This window comes from Doryrhamphus excisus, chromosome 3 (genome assembly GCF_030265055.1).
Source record: "Doryrhamphus excisus isolate RoL2022-K1 chromosome 3, RoL_Dexc_1.0, whole genome shotgun sequence".
Lineage (NCBI taxonomy): Eukaryota > Metazoa > Chordata > Actinopteri > Syngnathiformes > Syngnathidae > Doryrhamphus > Doryrhamphus excisus.
Genome location: NC_080468.1, coordinates 4,358,040 through 4,384,482, shown reverse-complemented (window position 1 = coordinate 4,384,482; position 26,443 = coordinate 4,358,040). Strand labels below are relative to the sequence as shown.

The 26,443-nt window shown below is 41.4% G+C and overlaps 1 protein-coding gene across 6 annotated transcripts; it reads right to left on the bottom strand.

The window, feature by feature from the left end:
• Positions 1–326: 326 nt before the first annotated feature.
• Positions 327–24,792, bottom strand: dtna (dystrobrevin, alpha). 6 transcript variants are annotated; one of them, XM_058067762.1, is made up of 22 exons: positions 24,411–24,792; positions 18,776–18,843; positions 17,488–17,568; positions 17,207–17,420; positions 16,934–17,019; positions 15,862–16,016; positions 15,674–15,779; positions 14,161–14,327; positions 13,895–14,019; positions 11,894–11,977; positions 11,728–11,766; positions 10,999–11,094; positions 9,110–9,191; positions 8,759–8,850; positions 7,111–7,224; positions 6,584–6,680; positions 5,773–5,796; positions 4,598–4,757; positions 4,222–4,311; positions 2,759–2,985; positions 2,648–2,685; positions 327–1,173 (listed from the first exon to the last, which is right to left on the bottom strand). In XM_058067762.1, the coding sequence occupies exons 2-22, from the start codon at positions 18,807–18,809 to the stop codon at positions 1,170–1,172; spliced, it is 2,115 nt and encodes a 704-aa protein (XP_057923745.1). In that variant the 5' UTR covers positions 18,810–18,843; positions 24,411–24,792; the 3' UTR covers positions 327–1,169. The 6 variants fall into 6 exon arrangements, with proteins under 6 accessions (XP_057923745.1, XP_057923742.1, XP_057923744.1 ...); XM_058067759.1 differs by lacking the exon at positions 24,411–24,792 and adding an exon at positions 22,071–22,269; XM_058067761.1 differs by lacking the exons at positions 11,728–11,766; positions 24,411–24,792 and adding an exon at positions 22,071–22,268.
• Positions 24,793–26,443: the final 1,651 nt, after the last annotated feature.

Sequence of the window (26,443 nt, the reverse complement as noted above, 5' to 3'; positions counted from 1 at the left end):
GATTAACATGTGTCCTTATTTTTTCAACATCCTGGACATACAGTAAATCCAGCTACAGTTAAAACTGTGTTGCTCACATTTGAAAGATCAAGGAGTAGTAGTGATCCAGTACAAAAAGTGAGGCTTCATACAGGAAAAAAACAAAACTATTTATTGTTTTCATCAATTAGGTACAGTCTTGTGATTTAATTACATACTTGTTAAGAATGGGTCATGCTGATTCTGTAGGTATCAAAACAATGAAATTGCACATATTAAATGTGCAAATCCAGTATAATAAAAGTATAATAACCTTGGAAATGAAACAGACAGCAAGATTTGTGGCATTACCGCTTTTATTATGCATCATCATCATGCAAAAATCACTGCTATGAACTTAGCTCAAAAGTCAAAAAACTAGCTATACTGCACACATTGATGGTATTACGTAAACTCGAATGCATCTGATGCTTTTATGCCGTGTGAAAGTGTTGACCCTGACACATAAAGCAATAACCAAAACATTAATTTTGTACAACACTTTTTAATACAGTTCTGATTGTAAACAATTTGTTCGACACTCTTACCAAAGTGGATTTTTAAATTTTTAATATAGTACTATTGTTTACATAATTTATTCAACAATAATTACCACCTTAAAGTGTGTTTTTCCTTAGAGTATTGATTCATTTGAAATTGCTTAAGAATGGGAGTGCTTTGTTGTTGGCTACATGCTGCACTGACAGCTTGAGTGAACTCCACAAAGAGGTCATTCAAACAGCTAAGGCAGTGTGCATTATTCTTAATAGGACTAATATAATAAAACAATACAAAAATCACGCAACAAAAATAGTAAGAAAGTGACCTTGATGGCATTATATATTTAAAAAACATAAGCTAGTAATCAAATGACACACACACACACACATACAACAATACATTTCTACAGTCGCTGGACAACCCAAATACATAAAGAAGGATGTGGTTGATATGGCACCTGTGGTATAGAGTAATAGAGTCATTATTAATCTCTTTACTTTCATCAGCTCACAGTTTCACCTTAAATATGAGGTTGGTTAAAAATATATAGCATTTTTACACATCTGTATGTTATATTCTAGGCTAGAATTGGGCCAGAGCCAGTGTTGTTGCGTCCAGTGTCTTCACTTATTGTTTGCTTTTGATATTGCTCACCTGTGAAAAGCACAAAAAATGGCAGAAATTTGTAATTGAGGTAGTCATGTTAGCCAGGAAAATACAGTTGTAGGCAGAAAGCAAGTTGATGAATTTCCTGTGTCCACAGATTTAAAGGGGGACCTATTATGCTAATTTTCGGCCCTTTGTATTGAGATGTGGACTCCTATTGAGCAGCTACACCTGATAACCTGCACAGAAAGCTTTCTAGATCTGAATCTGTACCTATTCCAGCTGCATTTCCTTGGATTTCCAAAGCGGTCTGTTTTAATTTATTCCACCCGCGCCTTGCCTCCGGGCATGCCTACTCCGCTGTGATTGGTCACACTCCCAAGCGCTCCGGAGTACATCCGGACTACTGCAGATCCCCACTTTCTTATTTTGTCAGTATAGGAGTTGATAATGGATGAATGAACCATTGAGAGCTGATTGAAAAGTAGTTAGGAACTACTGGTAGCTCATGGAAACCCCTGACTTATGGTGTATGAACTCAGAGTAGTATTCTCATACCACTGGTGTCGTGGAGCTCAGAAGAAGCTGGACCTGAGGGCGCTGCCTCCACCTCTCCTGCCTACTCATTGTACTGAGTACTCCTGAGTACTCATTGTTGGACACACTTTGTCAGAAGCACCGCTGATATCGTGGATCTCAGGAGAACAGGGATGCAAGGGTGCTGAGTCCACCTCGCCTTCCCGAGGATGAGCATTCATTGTCGGACACACTTTGCCAGAGGCACCACTGGCGCCGTGGAGCTCAGAAGCCGGACACGAGGGAGCCATGTTTACTAAGTGCAGACAATCTTGACACATCGGTAGTGGAATGTGGTCATTACATGTTTTTTGCAGGACTACCCGTGTTTAAAAACACTCGACCCCCCCAAAAAGACATCGGTGAGCTTGTAATTAGCATGCATACAGGTAAGATGCTCCTTGTATGCACGCTATAATGCTACACAGACAAACGCTTACTTACACAAAATAAACGTGGTGCTAACGCGGTCACAAAAGAGTGCAGCAGAGGTGGGAGGAGGTACCCTCATATAAGGAAGTCACTGTGATGTCACAGGGAGCCAGTGTTAGAAAAACTCTCTGAAACTGAGCGATCAGAACCATTCCAAATTTCTTTCAGGGCTCACTTCCAAATGCGCAACCCTCATTATCTGAAAGTTTGGCATCGTTAAACATGAGAATATCAAATTTTAACAACATTTACCCTGGGCTCACACTGAATCCGTTGTGGCTCCGGGCCTGATCAAGTCCTGCTTGCCCCGAAGTGACACTCACACTGACGGGCCGGCTGCAGAAACCCACAGCTTGACCAGCGAGTGCTCCAGTGTCTGTGTCAACACAATAGACCCCATTGTGCAACGGAATCACCACAGATTCAGTGTGAGCCTGGGGTTATAGGTTAGAAAAGTGGAAAAAGCATAATAGGTCCCCTTTAAATGTTATTTTCTTATGGAGTGCAGACTCACCAGTGTCCTGGAGCAGCGCAGTCACTGCTGCATGTCACCTGTGAACCCCACACACAGAAGATGCGAACATTAGTCCAATCAGCTTTTGCTCTGTGTAAAAATAGAACTCACCATGCAGGGTTTGTCCACCTCCTGCCTGTGCTTCATGAGCTCCTCCAACTTGAGCTCATCCTCCAGCTGCTGCTCAAGGTCGTCCTCGAAGCGTTCCTCCTCGTCTTCCTCCGCTTCCGGCGCAGTCTTGGGCTTATAGCTGAGGAACGGATCTGAGGTTGTTGTTGCTAAGATGTCGCCACGGCTGAAATCTGAATCCACAGTGCTCTCTGTCTCACTTCCACCCTCTGAGGAAAAAGACGTCGCTCGGATTGAGGGTTTGTGTCATAATTAAACACGTAAAACATAAAACAACACTTTTGGTGTTCAAGGGACATATATTACTGTTAGAACAGGATGGTTGGAACTTGCATTATTCAAACTAGCCAGCAGGAGGCAGTTTAAGCTTCTAATTCCGACAGTCCACTTGGAATTATTTGTCTTATTTTATCTGTAAAAGTGTCATACAATCTGCTATATGTGCTTGTGTCCCTTTTTAAAGGAGTACTTTAAACATCAGACCATATTTTACTGTTTTTTTTTAACTGAATAAGACACCTGGAATGTACATGAATAAAGGATGTGTAATACACAATATGAACTATAAACAATGAAACATTGGCTATTAAAGAGTATGTGAACATCCCTTATTTTTACTTCTCAGACAGTGCAGTGGGTAGGTAAAGTTGTTTATTTGGCACCAGGGGTGAGGTCATTTCTGGATCGCTGCTGGTGAAAAGCTACTTAAACCATCAAAAGGATGTCTCAGATTGACTCTGACTACTTACAAGTCATGTTGCCAGCTTGTATGTTAAAGGTTTAAATTAAAGACTTTGGAAGCAAGTGGCGGATTCAAACACTTGGCGGGCCGGATGTGGCCCCCCAAACTGCAGTGTGCCTCATTGTTTTTAATTAGGCAAAATTATGGAAGCTGGTTTCTGCCACTCAAAGAAAAAAAATATCCCAATGGTACTCTTGAAATAAAAAGTCGAAAATATGAGATTAAAAAGTCCAAATTTGGAGATAAAGAAAGTCATAATTATGACTATGATTATAAAAATTCTAAAACTGCACATGTGCCCCCTTCTACATTGGTGCCTTCATCACATGGCACTCGCCACACGCACAGTCTTTTTTTTATCTCATAATTATCACTTTTGATGTCATTCATTCATTTTCTAATGCTTATCCTCATGAGGGTTGCGGGCGTGCTGGAGCCTATCCCTGCTGTCTTCGGGCGAGAGGCGGGGTACACCATTTTATTGCATAATTTACACTTTTTAGTTCATAATTATGTCTTTCTTATCTGATAATTTAGACATTTTATCTCAAAATTGAAACTTTTTTATAATCACGACATATAATTGGGGTATTTTTTTCTTTCAGTGGCGGAACCTGTGTTAATGTTGGATGTGAATGTGTGAATATTAGGAAAATTCTGGCATATTCTCGAGGTGACAATGAATGGTGTCATTTTAACCTACCGGAATTTAACTCTTTAACCAGTGATGACATTGTATTGGTGATGGAGTCAGCTGCGACAAGGAGGTCGTTTCTCAGATTTCTCCTGGGACCTTTAAAAGAGAAGATAATTGCTCAGAACAGATCACCGCAATAATGTGTGCATGTATATATAGTATATATCTATGAGGGTGCAATGGTACACAAAAGTCACGGTTCGTTTCGATACGTTTCTATTACAGTTTGATACTTTTTCGATGGTAACCAGAGGGGTGCCGCTGTGTTAGATATTGTTTGCTACACACATGTACTGAGTCTAGCCCCTGTATTGAATGATTCGATACAAATACACATACTGCTGCATCCATAATATAAACATATAGGAAACTGTTACGTTACCCTGAGCGAAGGCCTCCTGAACGTCGCCTCCTACGCCCATGAGGGAGTCCTGAGGTGTGTGAGTCGGGGTGGTGCTGGCCGAGTCGGCGTGGATGGGTGTGGGGATGGTCCTGCTAATGGTGTGGCTGGGAGAGGAGCGTGGGGAGCCGGGACCCTGAGTCTGCAACATGTTATCACATTGGGACATGTTTCTCGGGGAAAAAAAAAACTTGGTTGCACCTCAGAGCACATCACTATTGCTTTCAAGCATTCCAGTTAGAAATGCGGATAATATGCGGAGGAACTGTTAAGTCTGTTAGTTATTAGCATGTCATCTACATGCAGCCTATGGTGAGCAACGTGTATCATACAAAAGTCAGACATGAAATACTGTAATACCGCAATTCTTCATAGCAGAACAGATGCTGTTACTTGGAGAAATAACAGCAGCACAGTTAATACCGGAAATGTCCCCTACTGTCTCCTATTCAATTAACTACAGCTACAAAACCTACTTAAAGCATTAAAAGCTGTGGCTGTAGGAAACCACAAAATGTAGTTTTTATGACCACCACAAGATATCACTAGCTGCATTTGAGCCTTTCATGAGTGATTAGCATCCAGCAGCTGTACAAGCAGGCAAGATAAGAAGCAGAACATATATGGCATCTGTAAAGCTGATGTTTACAGATAAGCATTCTGGAGCAAAAGGTGCTAGGCATGTGTGTGTGTGTGTGTGGGGTGGGGGTGTGGGGGTGGGGGGGGGGGGGGGACTAAATGTCAGCGAGGAAGTAATTTGTCGTGGTTAGCATGATGGCCACACAGGAGATTTGGAAGCTCTGGGTTCGTATCTCCATTTGGGCATCTCTGTGTGGAGTTTGCATGTTCTCCCCATGTGTGGGTTTTCTCCGGGTACTCCGACTTCCTCCCACATTCTAAAAATATGCATTTTATGTTAACTGTAGACTATAAATTGCCTACTATATGAGGAAATATAGTAGATTAGATTTGACATTTTCCTGTCCCTAAGAGCTTAGCTGTTGAGGTGCTTTCCAACAGACTCACTTTGCTGTTGTTACTATTATTAGTAGTATCTATTAGTATTTATTTATTTATTTCACCTGGCAACAATTAATGTGTTTATTTCAAACATGCTCTCAATATATATCTACTCCCCCGACTGTTTTCAAACTTACAGCTTGTTTCTGTTCCTCAGCTAGCTGTAAAAAAAAGAAAAAAAACAAACAAACATAGCATGATGAGTATTTTGTTTTATAAGAAAGGCCCGTGTGGATTTAAAAAGGTATGTGCCATAATTATGTGGTATTTTGAATGAATCGATATTGATTCCCTCAGGATATCTGGTGGTATGGGGTGGGGCTGGGGTGTCTAAAGTGTGGACTGGGTTTCGTTTTTGGACCACAAACCAGACTTGATTGCCAACGTGTTGCTAGTGACACTTAGTGGCGAGTGTAGACTACAATTCCTAAACATCTTATACGTCCTTGAACTGCATGTGTATTTTAATTCATTTAGAACATTTTGATGTTTGAAAATGCTTCATTTAGGTCAAGACTGCATAATAAATAGGCTGTATTCAACCATAAAACTGCGATTATAAATCAATGAATTTCTTAAAAACTGACACAGAATGAGGGAGGAACGTTTGAACGGCATTGGAGCAAGGGACAAATGTATATAAATAATTTTTTGATGATCTCTCACGCAAACTACAGCACAGTTGGTATGAATCACTGCGTTACAGCAGATCAGAGCTGAGTTAATGATCAATTGTCAATTAAAGGGTCAATTGTGAATGACTTCAGATGGACCTTTGGGCTCAAAACGTGGGAGCGATTAATATTTTTGAAGATTCCAAAAAAACAGCAGACTCCTCCTGTCATAGAGAGGATCTTTGACACAGAGTTTTAACAAAAAGCACAAGAATAACGGTGACAATATAAAGAATGATGTGTGAAAATAGATGGCGGGCTCTGTCTCTGGTACCTTGAGAAGCATCATTAGTTGCTCCAGCTGCACCATGAGTTCCCTGCGACTCTCCTGCAGACTCGACATTCTTTGTTCAAGCTCATCTTTGCGTTGCCTGATGAGAAAAAAAACCTTTCTGTAGATTGATGATCGCATTCTGTTGTGTCAACAGTAAAATGTTCAAGTTAAAGTGGGAAAACTTCATGTAAGGCTGTCGTATCTTTCACGGATGTGCATAGACATCATATGAGACTAGGATTGGAAGTACTGTGTGAAGTTAACCAGATCGTTGACCCAGAGAAGCTATCTATTGTGGCTGGGCAAGTGGATACACTATACCGCTGTGCGTCCATGGACGTCTGGAGAACCAGACTGTACAGCTGAAGGAGTACGTCGCTCGCCGCGGGAGAAGCCGCTGCCGTGGCTGGCCACTGTACAAAATGTGCTTTGCGATTTTTGTCATGTTTGCATGGAGCTAGCACGTAGACATCCGTACGTTGGGATGTAACTCCCCCTTTAAGGGAGGATGGAGAGACCCCAGTTACCTGAGAAGTCGTAACTCAGCCAGTAGAGTGGGGTTCTGCTGACCCCGGTCAGGAGGCGGCTGTGAGGCCTCCTCATGCTGGAGGCGCAGTCGTTGGATTTCCTGCAGGATTTCTCTGTGACACAACCACACATACTTTAAGAAAAGTGATATTTATGGTATGCTTCGCCAAAGAGAGCCTTTATAGTAGTGTGATTTAAGTCTAATGACTGTTACAAGGGTCAAGAGAAGCTAAGGTGTGATCTTAAACATGTCATTTAAATAAATCCGTTCCCTGATGCGGTAGCATATATCAGTGCGTGTGACCATAGATGACAAGTGGATGACTTTACAGTGTAACACACTTAGCTGGGTGTTGGTGGCAACATGAAAAGGAAAATAAAAGGAAAAAAATGCGGCATTAGCCTTTATTTGTCACATATTTGAGACCGAATCATGTAATGTCCCTCAGCCTATGGGCCACAAGTAACAACAATAATGAGAAATTTATAATCATTGAAAATTATGATAGCTTAATTGGCGACTCCAAATTGTCCATAGGTATGAATGTGAGCATGAATGGTTGGTTGTCTATATGTGCCCTGTGATTGGCTGGCGACCAAGAAGACAGCTGGGATTGGCTCCAGCATGCCCGCGACCGTTGTGAGGAAATGCGGTAGAGAAAATGGATGAATGGATATTAAAAATGGATATGAAAAAGTCCATTAATGTACTCCACTAATGTAAAGTTTCCATTTTGAATTTACACATATTTTAAGGAAGCATTATATTCTTCCTCACAATATATACTAAATATTATCACATAACACAAAAACACAAGAAAAGGTATTCTAATTATTGCATTATAATGCTATATCATTATTTCTTTGAGATATTTGAAGTAGCCAGAAAAATGTTTTGCAATGTTTTTCCTTAGTTTTTCCAAAACAATTGGTATTTAAAAATATTGACAGAAATTATGATGAAATGTGGGCTGCACGGTGGTGCGGGCTAGTGTAAACGCCACACCGCTAGGAAACCCAAGTTTCCTCTGGCATCTCTGTGTGGAGTTTGCATGTTCTCCCGTGCACGCATGGGTTTTCTCCTCCCACATTCCAAAAACATGCTACGTTAATTGGCGACTCCAAATTGTCCATAGGTATGAATGTGAATGTGAATGGTTGTTTGTCTATATGTGCCCTGTGATTGGCTGACAACCAGTCCAAAAGACAGCTGGGATAGACTCTAGCACGCCCGTGACCCTTGTGAGGATAAGCAGGATAGAAATGAATGATGAAATGTAGTTATCTCATCACACCCCAAAAGGGACAGACCAAAAGGGACACCCCCCCAAAAGGTTCCATGACCCCTGATTTGAAATACTCTTGAGAAACTGATAATATTTATTCATTTATCTGTACTGTACAAACTGAACTCGAAAATGAAACCAGGAAAATGCAACAAAATTGAGAGCGGTGACGCATACAAGTGTATTCAAGAGTCATATTGCATGTTGAGTACGATACATTTGTACATATTGGCAGGTCTGTTCTTGTTTTAGTTGTTCCACACTAAATGCGCTTGAATACTACTTGACAACTTTTTAGTGAAAGGATTTCAATGCCAAGTTTGGGAGGTCAAAAGGAACCAAGAATTCAAGTATCCCTCACCTGTTTTTACTCTCCAGCTCGGCGATGAGCTGCCTCTGCTGTTTGTTGGCATCCAGAGAGCACGGCAGGTCTGTGGGGACTCTCTGCTGTTGCTTGAAGCATAGACACAGCAAAGACACTGTGGGAACTCAATATATATTTGCATGATGTCATACTTATGCCTGGCTTATGTCATATCTCAAGGGATGGGGTGGGGCGGTGGGGAACAAAATGCACCTGACTAGACAACCGTCATGATCAATCTCATGTAGACTGACCATCACCGGCGAATGCATCCGTCCTGATTTTCCATCACCGCTAATGTACGTTACATAGCAGTGCAGAAATGTAGTCTATATAGATGTGTCTCACCACGGCATCAGCAGCCAGGCGAGCAGCATAGCGGGTGATGAGGCTGTGCTCCTCGTCTTGATGGTTGCTGCTCTCTAGCAAACTGATCAAAAAACAGAAAATAGAGATGACATCACAACGTGACACATCGTATACACTGAAAAGCATTGGAACACTGTGATTCAAAATTGTTTCTGACATATTAGTGTGCATTAGAGTAGATGGTAACCCAAATACATGAACATACAGGCAGATCTGGACAAAAGGTGCACAGTTGTATTTTCACCGCCCCGCATCAATGGTTCAGTCCACCGGGACGTTACTAGCCGCAGCCCACTTTCCCAAGAATGGGGATAATGCTGGGCTTCACAACGTCACAGTACATGTTGGAATTCATGTTTTCCCCTCAATGAACCGCAGCTCCCCAGCACGGAAAGCACTCGTGCATCTCCGGACCATAACCATGTCAATTACCGATTATATTAACAATTCATTCTTATTTTATCACTCTCATAAAATTTGTATCTTATCCTGTCTTTATTTTAAAGGGGACCTATTTTTTCTACTTTTCTGATGTATAAATATTGTTATAGTGTTGTATAATCATGTTAAACCATGGCAAAGTTTTAGATAATGAGATTTGCGCATTTGGAAGGTAGCCCTGAAAGAAGTTTGGGGTGGCTTTTAACGCTCGGTTTCAGAGAGGTTTTTCTAACACTGGCTGCCTGTGACATCACAGTGACTTCCTTATATGGGCTTTCCGGAATACTGTAGACCTGCCCTTCTCCACGATGCTGCACTGTGAAGATTTAGCAAGGAGTGTGACCAATCACAGCGGAGTGGCCGTGCCGTGGGTGGAATTAATTAAAACAGAAAGCCAAGGAAATACAGCTGGAATAGGTGCAGATTCTGGAAGATCTAGAAAGTTTCCTGTGTGCGTTATGGCATGTAGCTGCTCTATAGGAGTCCACAATTCAATACAAGGCAACAAAATATGAGCACAATAGATCCCCGATAAGAATTTAATTTATTCCTTTTCCTTAGCACTCCACAAGGTTTATAACAACCAACCCCTGTAGCTATGCAGAGACCTTTTATCAAAAAAAATTAAAACAGCCTGCATCTCAGCTTATTTTCTTGTGTCCTTCAGACCTAAGCTAAATAAAAAGGCTCAAAGACCCAGAAAAAGGATACTCCGGCCAGCTGCAGGGGCGGCAGGGCAACATCTCTAATGCTGCTCGACCATCTTGAGACTAACATCAGCGAAAGGTGGCCCACTGGCCTAAACTGAAAGTGTGACAGGCAGCAATGCCCACTAGTGATTATATCTTCACTTTTTCTTGTTATATTTTTGACTTTATTATCATAATATGATTTTAACCAACTTCATTTTCTAAAATTGCAACTTCATTTTTTGTTTTGTTGGATTCTCATATTAAAACTTTTTTCCTAATTGTTCAAATGTATAGTATTTCTTTCTTAATACTATTATGGCTATACTCTCTTAATATTTCATCTTATATTCTTTATTATTATTGCTCCTTTTTCCATTTTTACTGTTGTTATTTTTAGTTTTTGCTTGTTAAGTCGTATTTTGAATGAAAAAAAAGGCCTCGGGCCCACACTTTGGATATCCCTGAAGTATTTTTTAACAACCTAATTTCTTTTCACACATCACATGAATACAGTGTGAATGACAAAATGTGTGAATGAATTATCAGGGGTAGGATTCTTTACGCTCTGCTTCTTCCTGTCCAGTTTCATGTTGAATTGTGCAAATATAACCATGCAACATTATTTAATATAACTTCTTAAGCATGTCTGAAAGAAATAAATCATACCATACCAATAAAGGTACGCATGCAGGAGATTGGACACGGTGATGTTTTTTTGGAGGCACACCCACTAACCGTGTTTTGGGGTTGTTTTGAAGTAGCTTCACATACAGCCCAATGAGAATGTGTTCATCTGCGAGTCTGTCGACCGCATCCAGGTTGCAGTGTAACCTGGATGCGTGCAGGGGTTCATAACAAAAGCAAATCAATAAAGAAAACAAGATGACATTACACAGGAAAAGGCAAGAAAAAAGGGGAAAGGCAAAAAAGGATGACAAAAACAACAAAAGAGATTTGAGGAGGCGCCTGCAAAGCAGCCATTCATGGGTGAGTGGAGAAGAACAAGGCCAGATTATGTTTGGGAGAGCCACCACTGATGAAGGCCTGGAGCACAATTAAGGACATGCAAAAACATGACAAGCTGCATGCAGTGCTTACACTCATATCCAGCCGGTGCTCTGTTGTTAATAATACTTCTACATGATACAAGACTGACGAGACAATGCACAAAAGATGTCACTATTTATGATGGAAAGCTAAACTACCGAAGCACGGGGTTTAATTTGATACTGTAAGCATTCAGCTAACAAACAATGGGGTCCCCTGTTTTTTTTAACGTGAAAGGATTTGCGTACATAATAACGCCACCTTGGTTTCAGGTTCTTGCCAACAGGCACACTCATGTATCACTATTTCCCCTTAAGTTATGCAAACATCAGAGGATGCACACTCCACTTCTCTTATCATCCACATTAGCATGCATTGTAGCATCTTCACACAAGAACACCTGTGTCACTCGCTTACCCTCTACCTTTCAACAGATGTTGGGCAATATCCTGACTCCTGCAGTAAGTACATCCAGCAGGAGGGAACCGACACAGAAATACACACAGAATTGTACACGGACTGCTGGGAGTGGCGCGACAACCTGAAAAGAAAAAAAATCAGGACATCCACTGTGTGTACTCACTTTTTGGTGGAGTACGGGTTCCCTGATGTAGGCATGGAGTTGGAAAAGGAGTATTCACTAGGGGCGTTCATGGGTCTTGGTGGCCTATAAGGAGAGCGTATATATATATACACGTATAAGTGTATATATCTCATATATGTATCTGAGAAATATCAACTACTAGAATAAACAAACCCCCGAAAATGTGCAATGAATTAATATAGAGGTGCAAACCAACCAACAGCTGCTACAAGTACACAAGAGTGGGTGAGTAGTGGGCGATGAAAAGACATTAGAACAAAAGTACAAAAAGTGATACAAAGGGACACATTTTGGAACGTGTTAAAGAATCAGAGGAACACTCACCACGTGTCCCTAGAGGAAGGAAAGTTCAGGAAAAAGAGAGAGCACAGAAATGACTTTGATTGCTTTTCAAAATAACTACGTACATTATAAATACTGTTAAGATTGTATGAAATGTATACTGATGGTTTGGTTGTTTTATTTTAGAGTACTCACCAAGTAGGGGAATGAAAACCACAGGGTCTTTAATAAACACTGGCTCAAGATTACACTTTCCACGACTCGTCTAGACTTATGAGAAGTGGAATTACTTCTTGTGAATCATTATTGAGTACTAAGAAAACGAAATATCAGGAGAATGCCAACTGAGGTGAAACAGCATTTAGCCACTATGGCCCCCACCTGTGGAACAGCCTGCCGCAGAGCCTCAGGACTGCAGAGACTGTTGATATTTTTTTAAAAAGATTAAAGACACACCTTTTTAATCAGGCTTTTAACTAATATTTTTTAACTTTTCTTACGTTTTTATCTTTTTAGTCCCATTTTATGCTCTTAGTCTTTAGCTTTTAACTCCAGTATTTCCTCAGGGGGGTCCTCCACACTGGGGGCTGTGTCGGGTCTGCTGAGGGGGTGCCATCCCGGCCTGCGGCTCCTCCCAGTGTGGGAGGGAGGGGCTTTCTTTGTAATTGTTTTTCCTTTTAATTGTGGTAATTGTTTTTAATTCTGTAAAGCACTTTGTGTTGCATGTCTTTGCAGGAAAAGTGCTCTACAAATAAAGTTGATTTGATTTGATTTTGATTTGATCATTTGCGTATATATATATATTCAGATATGTTGGCTTGTCGTCAAAGCTGACGTCACGTGACGGCGATGAGGCAGCAGTAGGTTTGAGACGTCATTGTTCTAAGCTGGGATTCTTAGATTTTAACACTGTACCGTTTCAGGTCACCCAGGCTGAAACAATAAAATACTTTTCCGTTTTGCCCCGAAAACATTTCCATGTGCATAGCCCCTTAGGCAAGTGTTCGGAGATGCTGGCCTCCCTTGGCCGGTGATACGGCCAGCGTGCGTTCATCAGTGATACGGCCATCGTGCGTCCATCAGTGCATCTTACCTGTCAATAGCCACGTTTACATGAGGAGTTTTTCCTGTTCCCGAATGGAATCTTTCCAAATGTCTTTTCCGAAAACATATATGCATGGAATAACATGTATGTAATATACATGGTATACATACATCTCTGGTCTACATTGTGTCTCGTGACTGAAAGGCTCCAGATTTGACTTTCTGGACTGCCATCGGGGCCCCCAAGTAAAAGCAAATGTATGCATGGAAGTGGCTCAATCCTCCAGTCTCTCCACTAATGCTGTGTGTGAATACACTACAAAGTCAAATTCTGTGCCAAAGCCTGCAACAATGTGTTTAATCACCTTAAGCTCAACTTTTCCTTATAGGTTTTCCGGCTAAATTCTCGTGGGAAACACTTTATCAGGCTGTTTATGTACGAGGGGCCACTACCTTAGACACAAAAGCTCAAGTGATGGCAACAGTGGCTACATTGTGGTAGTTTGCAATCACTCCCAGCGTTATAATTAAGCCTCATTGATTAGTTGACCCCCACAAGATTGACTGGAATCATTTAAGACTTAGAGGAGGGAGCTATTAAATCATTGTGAACAATAGGACATTTATAAAGGGAGTAGAAGAAGAAGAACGTACACAATATGTGCAAGGTTGAGAGGTTTCTCCGGCATTTCAGGGAACATTGGGTGAAGAGGCTCTCTGCTGGATGCACAGCTTAGCGACTTGCTGAGGGCATGGGATAGCTTCTTGGCGGGTGATTTCTGGACACAAAACATACAGTAGCTTGAATGCAACCATCAGCATCCTTACGTCATGGTGTAGCGTTGCGAAAATAGCTGTATTAACAGGTCCGGCTGCGGACACACCTCCCTCCCTTCCACTTCTCCCCTGCCCCTTCTTACCCATGATGTATACTCCTTCATTTGATGTTGGTTGCTATGGGAACCGCTGGCATGCCCCCTCCAGAAGCAGTCCTGACAGAGCTGGTAATTGTGACATTGCTGGCAGCGGTAGCGGAAGCCCATCATACTCTCAGTATGGCAGTAGGAGCATTCGACCGGGTGAAAGACTGAAGAGGTGGTTGGGGGGGGGGAGCAAACACACTTAAACAGATGTGGCACAAATATTTTGCATATTACAGCATAAAGATGAGTCATATATTATTAGCCTAGTCCAGAAAAGGTGGCGTTTTATCATAATTTTGTGTTCACTTGGATGTGGTTGGTGATGCACTCAAAACATAGAGTGAGGTCCCAATAGGTCAGCCCACTGGAGGCGTGTGTGTTTGCTTGTATGACGCACAACTGAATCTTACGTCCTCCCAGCATGCTAAGCAGTGACAATTACATTGGGAAGAACCTTGAAGTTGTACATTTCAAAATTTAAATGAAAAATATGCGCGTAAAGTCGCCTCTAAATGATGCCACTGAAAAACTTAGACGTGAAAAAATAACAACGAGAAAAAATAAAGTCATGGCAGAGTGTATTGTTATGTTTTATTATGGTTTGGTTCTTTTTATACTTGTATGAGTACCGGGAATAATGCCTTCAGTGAACCAGCTATTCTACTGTTTTTCTTTCTGAAAAACAATTTTTGGGGAGTAGAGGAGGCCCCACCATGACAGGAGGCACATTGTGTCACACTTTAAGAACTCCTGGTAAAGAAGTTAAAGGAAAACTGCACTTTTTTTTTCTTTTGCCTGTCATCCACAATCCTCATGTGAGATGTGAACACACGCCTTCCTCTTTTCTGTACGTTCTAAAGATAGAAAAGCAGATAAAAAAAAAGACAGCTCAATGCTGCACACCTATGCCTCCTGTGAAGACTGCTTTTTGTAACCATGTAGTAATAGGTAGATTCATGAATACATGTAATACTTTCTGTATTTTAGTATATTTTGGTCCTTTCACATAGCAACATCAAAATGAAAGCAACACCGAGCATTAACTTTTCCAAACTCCAATATGTAGCGTTACTGTTTGGTAATTGCCTGAGGCACTATTAATGTGGCACTGACGTACAGTTACATTTGTGTAACAGTGTTTTTTTTCAGAAGCCTCTCAGGGCAGAATAAGTACCATTACATGCATTCTAACGTAAGTCTTTTTTAGCAGTTTTTATATCTTTGGAACACACAGAAAAGAGAAAAAAATATATGTGTTCATGTCTCATGTATCAATTTGATGGGCAAAATTCCCAAAAAGTGGAGTTTTCCTTTAAACATTAGCTTGGCAGTTAAAATGATAATTACTAATAGTTATAATAAGGAACATCAGGTTGTATGGTGGCCACAGTTTGACACTGGAACAGATTAATTATTCTTTGGGGGCAAAAAAAGGAGTTGACTAGTGTCACTGAACAGATTGTATTCCACCTTAGACGTCAACTGTATGTTGTCTTGGCGCGCTGCCTACCGTTCTCTACGTTGGCGAGCCGGTGCATGAGTGGCAACCAAACCAGACACTGAGGAGGCGGGTCTGACATCAGTGTGTCCAGGAAGATGTTGAGGGAGACCTTTTTCTGTCCAAATTAGACATGCAGTGAGATTCAATGCGTAAAAAATGCACATACATGCCGTACATGTGACAAATGGCCCCCTTACCTGCTGCGCAAAGCAGCTTTTGGCAGCTTGCTCCGTGTATCCAAACGATGGCCCTTCAAACACAGCCATGGGCAGCTTGAGAACCTCCCTCAGAAACTGGTCAAACTGTGAGTAAGTCATGATTCCAGCTGAATCTGATATCTGTGAAAAAATATCTGAGAACGGTGTGCGTGTATGGGGTGGTGGTGGGGGGGGGGGGGTACATGTCAGTGAATGAATCAAACTAATTGTCAGCTTCCAACGCACGTCGGGCTAATTACAACATCACACAATGCAATTATCCCACTTATTTGTGAAAACAAATTAAAGTCAGACAGCTGTTCACACTGGTTTTGGTACAACACAAACAGCGAGGAATCCATCACTTTGTACTTCTTTCCACCAGCTATTGCTACTAGTCCACATTTTCTACATTATGTTAACGAAAGATGCACGCCGAAAGATGACCACGATGTATCCCACCAGACATCTTTGCATTTTCTCATGCATTCCAAAACACAACACAATTTTTAACCAATTCTACAAAAAAAATTGCAAAATAACCCGCCATGGAGCCATAGAAAGTTGTGTGTTCCAGCAATTCTGATAAAGAAGGTGAGGAACACTATTGAATTCTATCTTGCCAGTATGTATGGGAAGTCTACGTGTGTGTGTGTGTGTGTGTGTGTGTGTATATATATACACCTGTATATACATATACATACATATCATTTTGTAGTTTGATTTTGACTAAAGTGATCAAATGTGGTAAAAATTAAAAATTCATTCATTCATTTTCTATACCGCTTATCCACACAAGGCGTGCTGGAGCCTATCCCAGCTGTCTTCGGGCGAGAGGCGGGGTACACCCTGGACTGGTCGCCGGCCAATCACAGGTCACATATAGGCAAACAACCATTCACACTCACATTCATACCTATGGACAATTTGGAGTCACCAATTAACCTAGCATGTTTTTGGAATGTGGGAGGAAACCGGAGTACCCGGAGAAAAGCCACGCACGCACGGGGAGAACATGCAAACTCCACACAGAGATGTAAAAAGTAAAAATAAAAATCATTTAAATGCTCACATCTTAATTTATCCAGAATTTTCCCCCCACAGAAGGTCGCAAGTGCCATCTTCACAACAAACACCGATATCTTGCCATCTCCATCCCTAAAATAAATGAATAAAATAAATATTACATTCTAGTCATCTATTGAGTTGTTTAAGTACACATTATTTTGATTTAAATGTTCAAAAAGACAAGACACAACACTGTATAAATATGTCCCTCTAAATTTCACACTGCATTCACTTTCAAACCTCGGGTGACAAGCCACCGAGTGGCTGTGTGACTCACAGGTCATAGGCTGCCAGCAGGAAGTTGAGCAGCACGCTGATGGAGTGATCCACGTTGATCTGGTGTGTGGTGGGCATGCGCTTGTTGAGCTGGCACAGTATGGTGGACAGCACCACTTCCAGGCGGACCACAGGAAGCTCGGCGTTGAGGTCCATGATATTGAGGCCGTTTTCTCGGAAGGCCTCGATGATGTTCCAGATGTCAATCAAATGCACTGCAATGCCAGCATTAAAAACAATTGTAGACCACATTCAGGCAGAGTGCTGATACTTGATACTCACAGTTGCATTTCTTCTGCACAAATCTGAGCTTGCAGGCTGTCCTGTATGTTGACAGACGTATGGAGTCCAAATCCTGAGCCCCTGAGGAAGATTATTGTCTGTAATCACTTCAGAATCATTGCTCTGACCAGTAAGTTCCACTACATTTTGATATGTTATATCTTATTTTGATTATTATTTGGTAATGGTTTGATTTCATTTGAACATGCATATAAGTTACAATGGAATACATCACACAATTCAAATCACAGTTCCACTCTACACTGTTTCGCTAGGTATCAGTAGTGTGACTGTAGTAACGGGTTTACTGTATACAGTTGTCTCTTGCGTCATCATAGTTGGAACAATGCTCTCTGACTCTATTGCAGTTTTCAAAAATGTATTAACTGATAAATTATCACAGTTTTGCAGTTGAATATGGCTTAGTATTAGTCAAAAAATATCGAAAGGCAAGTTATATGTAGTAATGTTACATTGACAAGACATGACGATGGCACGTCCAACATGAAAAAATAACTGTTATCCTCACATTGCGTGTGGAAGTGGTACATTTGGCTTCTTTGTCCTTCTTCGGCAATCAAATTGGAACCCTTTCTTAAGTTTAGAATAAACAAATTAGTTAGCTCAGTAGCATTTCTTGTGTGAGTGTGTGTTTTGCTGGCTGGGTTAGAGCTAGCTTTTAGAAAATTTGTCCATAGAAGAAGAGAACTAGGAAGCACTGAACTGTTCATGCTGTTTTGAGCACATAGACATAGTGACCTGTGATTATTTCAAATCAAAAAGCTGACTAATTTACGGCCATCCTGACATGGTGTCATTCAGCCGCCCTTAGGTTAAATTGATGAGTCATCGCAGGAAGTACACAAAAACAACAACAAGCAACTCTACTACTGTTAGATGTTAATGTTCTTCACTAAGTCCATCAAGGATCTTGGGTGGCGTACAAAGTGTTACAAGCCAAACACCTGCTTTTCAGTCTGTGAAGTTACTTTTTAATGGACCGATGATGAGAGCTGCAGCAATTAACTCAAGCTCACTCGAGCTTTTCATCCGAAAATGCACTTGTTTTCTGTGATGGCCGTACACTTTATTAGGTACACCTTCAACAATCTATTGAAAAGTCTGTTTTGGTAAAAATGTTAATGCTTGGTCAGAGAGGTATTAATGTAACAATGTGTGGTGTACTGCGGTTGTAGTGGTGTACTGTGTAGTGTCCAAATGCACTGCATCATCATTTCTAACATTAATTCATTTTCTATGGATTGAGCGTGCACACCAGAGTACTTACTCATCTCCACAAGCAGTTGCCTTCTATCCGCCATGTTGTCCCCGCTCCACCCGCAGTCTTCAATTATTCTGATTGGAAAAGAGAGAAAGTAGAAGTCAAGCTACGCACGCCTGATTTTAGGATCGCCCTAATAAAAATCATGGCTTGATGACTGAACACACGCACTCGGAAATGTTTTCTGACTTAATTCCCTGAAGCGTCGGGAAGCAACTGATAAAACTATAGTGCATGCTAGCCTCTAACCGCCTCATTAATACAAGCAGGCATAATGAGATGATAACCATTCAACGTGACGACAACAACTCACATTTATATTGCTTTCATTTATCACTGTTTTTAAGAATATGTATGGCCACATTGGTTGCACATTGGTTGACAAATGCTTTTGACTGGAAAACATGACATTCTTGGTGATGTTCCACTCCGGTCCTGTAGGTGGCAGTAATGCACATCACACGTTTTGATACATCTGAACACTAGAATTTGTATTTACTGCGTTTCTTTCATGTTTCAACTGGCAGCCTGGAACTGGACTCAATGCAAGTTGACACTACCAGCGGAAAAGTAAAAATACATTCCTCAATCTGCACCTTTAACTAGATCTGCACCGAAAGCGAACATGTACTAAACACCTCAACATACAAACGCCTGGTTTGTTCGAATTTCGACAAGGTAAAACATCCATTCATCCATTTTCTATACCGCTTATCCTCATGAGGGTCGTGGGTATGCTGGAGCCTATCCCAGCTGTCTTCAGGCAAGAGGTGGGGTACACCCTGGACTGATCGCCAGCCAATCACAGGGCACACATAGTCAAACAACCATTCACACTCACATTCATACCTATGGACAAAATTGGAGTTGCCAATTATATTCAAATGGCCCCATGTGCATTGTAACAGTTAGGTCCGGCCATGGTAGATAAATTTTTCTCCAATTTCTGTACATAGTAACTATACAGTGCATATGCAGAATATGAAAAAAACATAAGTAAGACAAGGACAAGACTTTCAAGGGAGTAGAGGGAGCAGCCCACAGACGACTCACCCCATGCCTCGCTGCACACTGTCCGAGGCAATCTAATACACCTAGTCATGTGCACTGTTGCCATGGCAGCAAAGATCCCGGCCACAAAAAAACCCCACATCGACACCCCTTCCTCCACACACAGACCAACACCTCCCACTGCAAACTGAGTCTGTACATAGAAGAAAGTTATTTCAGTCGTAAATATCTTGGTTTTATGAGATGAAGCTCAGTGGGGATGGTCGTTTTCTTTGGACGAATGGCTTGAAAAACGTCTTGGCGAGATAATCATTCAGGCATGCTATTTGGAATTACTTAGACAGTAATTAGCCCTATTCTGCAGACACACATGGTGCAATTAGAAAAAAAATGAATTCAAAACTCAAAAAGCACTTTCTTCTGTTGCCAGTCGGTGAGGGAAGTTGCAAATCTTTTAAAGCCAATATTGGTGTTAATCACTTATCTTTACCGGGGTCACTGGGGTATGCTGGAGGCTATCCCAGCTGACTGGCCACCAGCCAATTGCAGGGCACATATAGACAAACAACTTGTCAGGAGGATTTCATTTTATTGCAGACACAGACACAAACACCAAAACGGTCAGTTGGCTACATTTTTGATAACCAGCAAAAGCACTTTTCCCAAAAAATCAACAACCTCTCTTTCATCTCTACCAACCATTCAAGGCAGTGTGCGACACATTCTTAAGCTCATTCATTAACTTGTGGTGAAGGTTGCCATGCAAGGTGCCACCCTGCTCTTCAGGAACCTTTAGAGGGAAGGAGTCATGTTCAAGGTCACTTTAAGAAGGCCTGATGCTACTTTGTGGCATATTACAGGATGGAACTTCCAATTTAACTGTAAAATATGGAAATAAAACCAAATGATGGGGGCAAATGTGCCTTTAACTTTGCACAAAAGCTTCAGCAAAAGGGTTGGCTTTTTCTTTGGCTTTATTGTGTTTTATGTGATTCTTTGCTGAGGTGATAGCATCGAGCGATGAAAGCAACAGAACCAAAATGGAACATTGTAAACAAAGGCTGTTTTAATTTATTCCACCCACGGCCACCATCAAGGCATGCCCATTCCCGTTATGATTGGTCACACTCCCAAGCGTTCCCGAAGACTTCCGGACTACTGCCGAAACTCAGTGTCTAATTTTTCAGTCAAGGAGTACGTATATAATAAATGAATAAACCTTTTGGACAGTTACTTGAAAAGTGCTCAGTGGTTGGAGAGCCCTGACATATCCTGTATGAATTCAGAGATGGGGGGGGGGGGGGGGGGGGGGCTAAAACTTTCTGCTCACTTTGGTGTGAAAAAAAACTCTCTCTGAGCGTTCGGAGCCATCCCACACTTCTTTCACGGCTCACGTCCAAATGCGCAAACCTCATTGCTATTATTTAACAGGCAAATACAACATTCTAAAGACATTTATAGGTCAGAAATTAAATGTTTCCACCAATTGACAGAACAAATTAATAGGTCAGAAGTGGAAAAAGCATAATAGGTCCCCTATAAACGAGAGCTACCTATGCGGAATAGACAAGCGGCTTCCTACTCATCACAACTCAATAACCCACGAAAGTTGCTTTGCAGAATATCCCCAGCATTGCCATCATGAGTGACACTGTTGATTGCATCATGTGCCCCCACTTACCGCAGTTGCCATCCCTGGTTTTCTCCGGGTACTCCGGTTCCCTCCCACATTCCAAAAACATGCTAGGTTAATTAGCGACTCCAAATTGTCCATCGGTATGAATGGTTGTTTGTCTATATGTGCCCTTTGATTGGCTGGCGACCAGTCCAGGGTGTACCCTGCCTCTCGCCCGAAGACAGCTGGGATAGGCTCCAGCACCCCCATGACCTTCGTGAGGATAAGCGGTAGAAAATGAATGAATGAATGAATGAATAGTACGGACAAGATACATGTATTATATAAGTGTTTCATTCATTCTGAAGCAGGGATGATGATGCTGTAACATACACACACACACACACACACACATCAGCCCAGTAGTCCAATTTCAAACTGCAAGAGAGCCCATTCATCATTTCTACAGTGAGTGAATATAAATGCGTGCAAACGTATATAATTTTAAAGATTAACAATGATATTTCTTCCCCCTCCCATCGCGCTCACGCTTCAAACACACCCTGAGTGATACATTTCTCATTCTGAGAAAATAACGGAGATTGATAGCATGTCGTGCATGAGTAGATATTAAAGCAGCCAAAACAAAACACTGGATGGAAACCATCAACATACCTCTCATAGAACACCATGGTCTGAGTCCTTCCACTTGCCTGCCTTGACTTATGACAAAGTTGTGCACAAGGCTAAATCTGCTTCTGACTAAGAAACATTATAACAACAAAAGAGGCATGCCAAAGGATGAAGTTGAGTGAAGATGAAATTAGAAGCTGTCTAGGACACGGCCTGCACTGCCTCTATCTTTAACTATCAAATGAGAAGGCTCCACATTCTTGCGCAGCTTTACAGGCGCTCCAGTTGCAGACCCCGAACCTCGTTCCTGGCATGCTCCCAACAAACATTACTCCCCCTTGCTCTCCCCCTCTTTTCTGTGCTACTGTCACACTGGCAGCATTGGAAAATAACTGCCCTTAAAAGTGCAAACCATGGCATACATACCACGAACCACAGAGAGCCCTGAAGCTAAATACTGCCACAAAAGAGGCAAGCAAGGATAGGATTGTGTCATTGTATCTTTTAATACTGCGCAGATTTAAACTGGACATAATATGCAACTGCACTTCAAACTAAGTTATTTATACCATAAGGCTACTTCTGTAACAATTTATGTCCTCCTCCGTGACGTCCTATACTATATTTCCACACACAAACACTTACCGGTCAGAGCAGTCCATTCTGTGTTTGCTGCACATCGCAGCTGTTAACAGCCAATGGTCGGGAGTTATTTTCGCATCATGATACTATAAACTACACCGGCTACACATCTTCTTGAGCCAAGAGGAAAACATTCCCAGCAATGCTGTACAGCATACTTGTTTTCTGGTACTCGTTACTAATAATTATGTTTTTTAAATGGCCAAGTTAGCCAAAAGCAAAACATTAATATATAACAAAAAAGTGACCTTTAGATAAATAGTTATGGTTATTTTCATGTAAAACAACATTTTTTTTTATGTTGCTCATGTTGGGGCATCGTTGTTTACACATTTTGGCTATGAGTTATGCTTGAAATGTACATTTTTACAAAAAGTCTTTTTTGATACTGGTATTTTGTTGAAACTTATGTTCTACTGCTGATTACTAAAGACCGGAAAAAGGATGAAGATGAGAGTCTAATCTTTCTTTTGGTATATATCATGTCTATACAAGAACACGATATTCTGTGTGCTTCCCTAAATTGTAGTACTTCCATAGATAAAGTCTAATTCCAAGATCAATTTGTGATAAACCATGATTAATCATGGAGTAGATGTGATTAACTCAATTAAATGTTTCCACCAATTGACAGAACTAATTAATATTATTTATTTATTATGTATTATATTATCTACCCTGTGATTGGCTGGCGACCAGTCCAGGGTGTACATTGCCTCTCGCCTGAAGACAGCTGGGATAGACTCCAGCACCCCCGCAACCCTTGTGAGGATAAGCGGTAGAACATGAATGAATGAATGTATTATCATAACAGGGGGCTGCATGGCAGCCAAGTGGTTAGCACGCAGGCCACACAGCTAGGATGTTTGCATGTTCTCCGCGTGCATGTGTGGGTTTTCTCCGGGTACTCCGGTTTCCTCCCACATTCCAAAAACATGCTAGGTTAATTGGCGACTCCAAATTGTCCATAGGTATGAATGTGAGTGTGAATGGTTGTTTGTCTATATGTGCCCTGTGATTGGCTGGCGACCAGTCCAGGGTGTACCCTGCCTCACACCCGAAGACAGCTGGGATGGGCTCCAGCACCCCTTGTGACTCTCGTGAGGATAAGTGGTACAAAAATGAGTGAAATTAATGAATTATCATAACATTAGTGGTTTAATTTGGATTAAAAAATGTGGACAATAATATTGTGTCACATCAATTTGTGGGACAAAAAACATTTCACAACAAACCTGCATTGTTTTTTGACGAGATTAAATAAGAAAGTTTGTTTGTCCAGTCACTTTTTCATTGTACTTTTCTTAAAATGAATGTTAAAATCTCGTGGACCCAATCTCGTGCATCCTCTCTTGTAGTGAGGTGGATGTCTCGTGACACCCCTACATTTTAGTCAATAACATGAGTAAAAATACACATGTAGTCATGCATGGGACACATACAGCCCATGCTTGCAAAATAAAGAGCACCAAACGCTGGCCTGTGCCCATGCAGCAGCCATTACGGTTTAAAAGGTAAAGGGCAGGAAGGCAACAGGCGTCCAAGCATGCATCTTGTAGGAGACACCTGTGTGTCACGTCGAGCAACATTGACATCATAATACGTCTGCTCGTTTGCAGTGAACAAACTTGACCGCAACTGTTATTATGGCAAGAGTGTCAAACTATACAGCGTACAGCACAGGGTACGTTAAGGTCGCGTTTTGACTAGTCCTCATTAAAGCAGCTGCACAGGACTTACCAGAATGTATTTCGAGGCATGTCATGTAACATCTCCCACCACCAGGAATCACCACCACAGCCTGACGTGTCCTGCAGCCGCGATCAGGCTTGCTTGGTAGCCGGGAGCAGCATCACTGCGAGCGGCGGTGCCCTCGTAGCACTCTTCCTCGCTCGCGGAGCTGGTGTTGTGGTAGTGTTCGTGCAAATGCGTACGTTTGCCTCCACTAGAGTGGCCTCTCTGCGATGACGTAATGCGAAATCTCACCGCTGTGCATCTTCTTTGGCTGCTGGATGTTGCAAGTTTACAATGAAAATGCTAAGAGATTCTTGCCAGAAGCATCGGGTTAAATATGTTTGCTTATGCAAAGTTGTACAGACAGTTTTTTCCCCCACGCTGCTAAAGTTTTAGGAAGGGATGACGCAGGGGCGCCTTAAGGGGGGTGGGGGGTTAGGGGGTGGAGGGTGTTAGTACAATTCCAATAGGGCCCATTAAATAGGTAAAATAATTTAGCTGTCTGGTTGTGATTTTTATAAAACATAGTCAGAAAACAATTAAAAAATCCATCCATCCATTTGGAGGATTCTCCCAGCTGACTTCCAGCTAGAGGCACACTGGACTACATATATGGCGGCCAACCAATTGCAGATGATTAAAACAATGTCTTGTATTTGGCAGTAACAGTTAAATATCTACAATGACCAAATCTTCCATATTAACCGGTCACCCCCCTATGAAATGGTTTGGTCCACTATTACCCTCATCTTGCTTGTTGTCACTATGCAATCTATCCTGGAAATTCAAACTGTGCCTTGCATGGGTGAAGTCTTCTAGCCTGTCTTTTAGTATGTGCCATGTTTAAATAGCCACAGAACACAAATGTTTGTGTGGCTTGAAAGAGCAGTCAAAATCGTCTTAAAACGTTACCCCTCTCTGTCCCATCACTGAAAATAATCGTTTGTTGAATGAACATAATTGTATTATTGTAAGTGGTTGCATAAAATAACTTGATTATGTTGACTGAACTAATAATTTTTATTTTTTTTAGTCCAATAAATAATATTATAAAACTCAACCTCAACATTTTTGAGTAGATTACCCTCTTTTTTTTAGGAATTGAATTCCATTTCATTCATTCATTTTTCATTAATGGATGAGATAAATGCTTTCATGTGGCGTCAAACTCCTTTGACTGACTCTATAGAATTTCCCAACCTTCTCTGTTGTTCTTAAATGCCACACAAGCAAGTGGCAACAGCTCGTTGTTGCTTAGCAACCGCTCTAGGAAGATTGACTTTTGGTTGATTCACGGGACACTGGAAAAATCACAACTACTGAAAAGTCCAAAATTGTGTCACTCAGAGGGCAAATATGCAGGTCAAGGGGGTACGTACCTTTCACTTTCTGCCATGACGACCTCCACGCCTCTCAGGTCATTAGCTAGGCGTTAACAGCAACTATGGCAAGTGATTTTGTGATATCACAGATATAATTTTAATATGCCTTTAGCTACAAGCACACATATCCGAATATCTGAAGTTCTGAAGGTCTGAAGTTCCCTTACGCCCATTTACAGCCGAGTACCTGTTTTGAAAATGTCTTTCAACGTTACATGTTTTAATGTTTTCTCATTTCTCGCCACACATCGAGGACACAGGTAAGTCAGCGCCATAGCAAGTCAAGGTAAATGAAAATATACATTCAGTATTTAACCCTCTATTTTCTTCAGATAGATTTCTTTTTTTAAAGACGTATTCATGGTTACGATAGTAGATGGGGTATATCGCCATCGTCTTCTTTGTATCTCACTGCACACATTAGCGCCCCTCCCCCTTCTATTGTTCATCCAATCAGCAGCCAGAACGCAATCTGGGTGCATTCACCGACTTGTGATTTGTCGGATATTTTAAACTTTTTTAAAAAATGGGCATTTCCTACACTTTGGTGTAAAAAAACGAAACAGAAGTCGACAAAAGGAGCTGCAACAAGGATGCTGAAGAGCAGGTCACTCATTTCTGGTTGACGCTGACATTAATTTCTGTGTTTTACTTCAG

Bases quoted from the DNA above. Each gene is read 5' to 3' on its own strand.
- dtna (XM_058067759.1), bottom strand. The intron at 7,225-8,758 runs GTGAGGGATACT...GTTGTGTCACAG, and splicing joins GAGCTGGAGAGTAAAAACAG to AGAAATCCTGCAGGAAATCC. The intron at 2,986-4,221 runs GTAGGTTAAAAT...CTTTTTCCTCAG, and splicing joins GGTTAAAGAGTTAAATTCCG to AGGGTGGAAGTGAGACAGAG.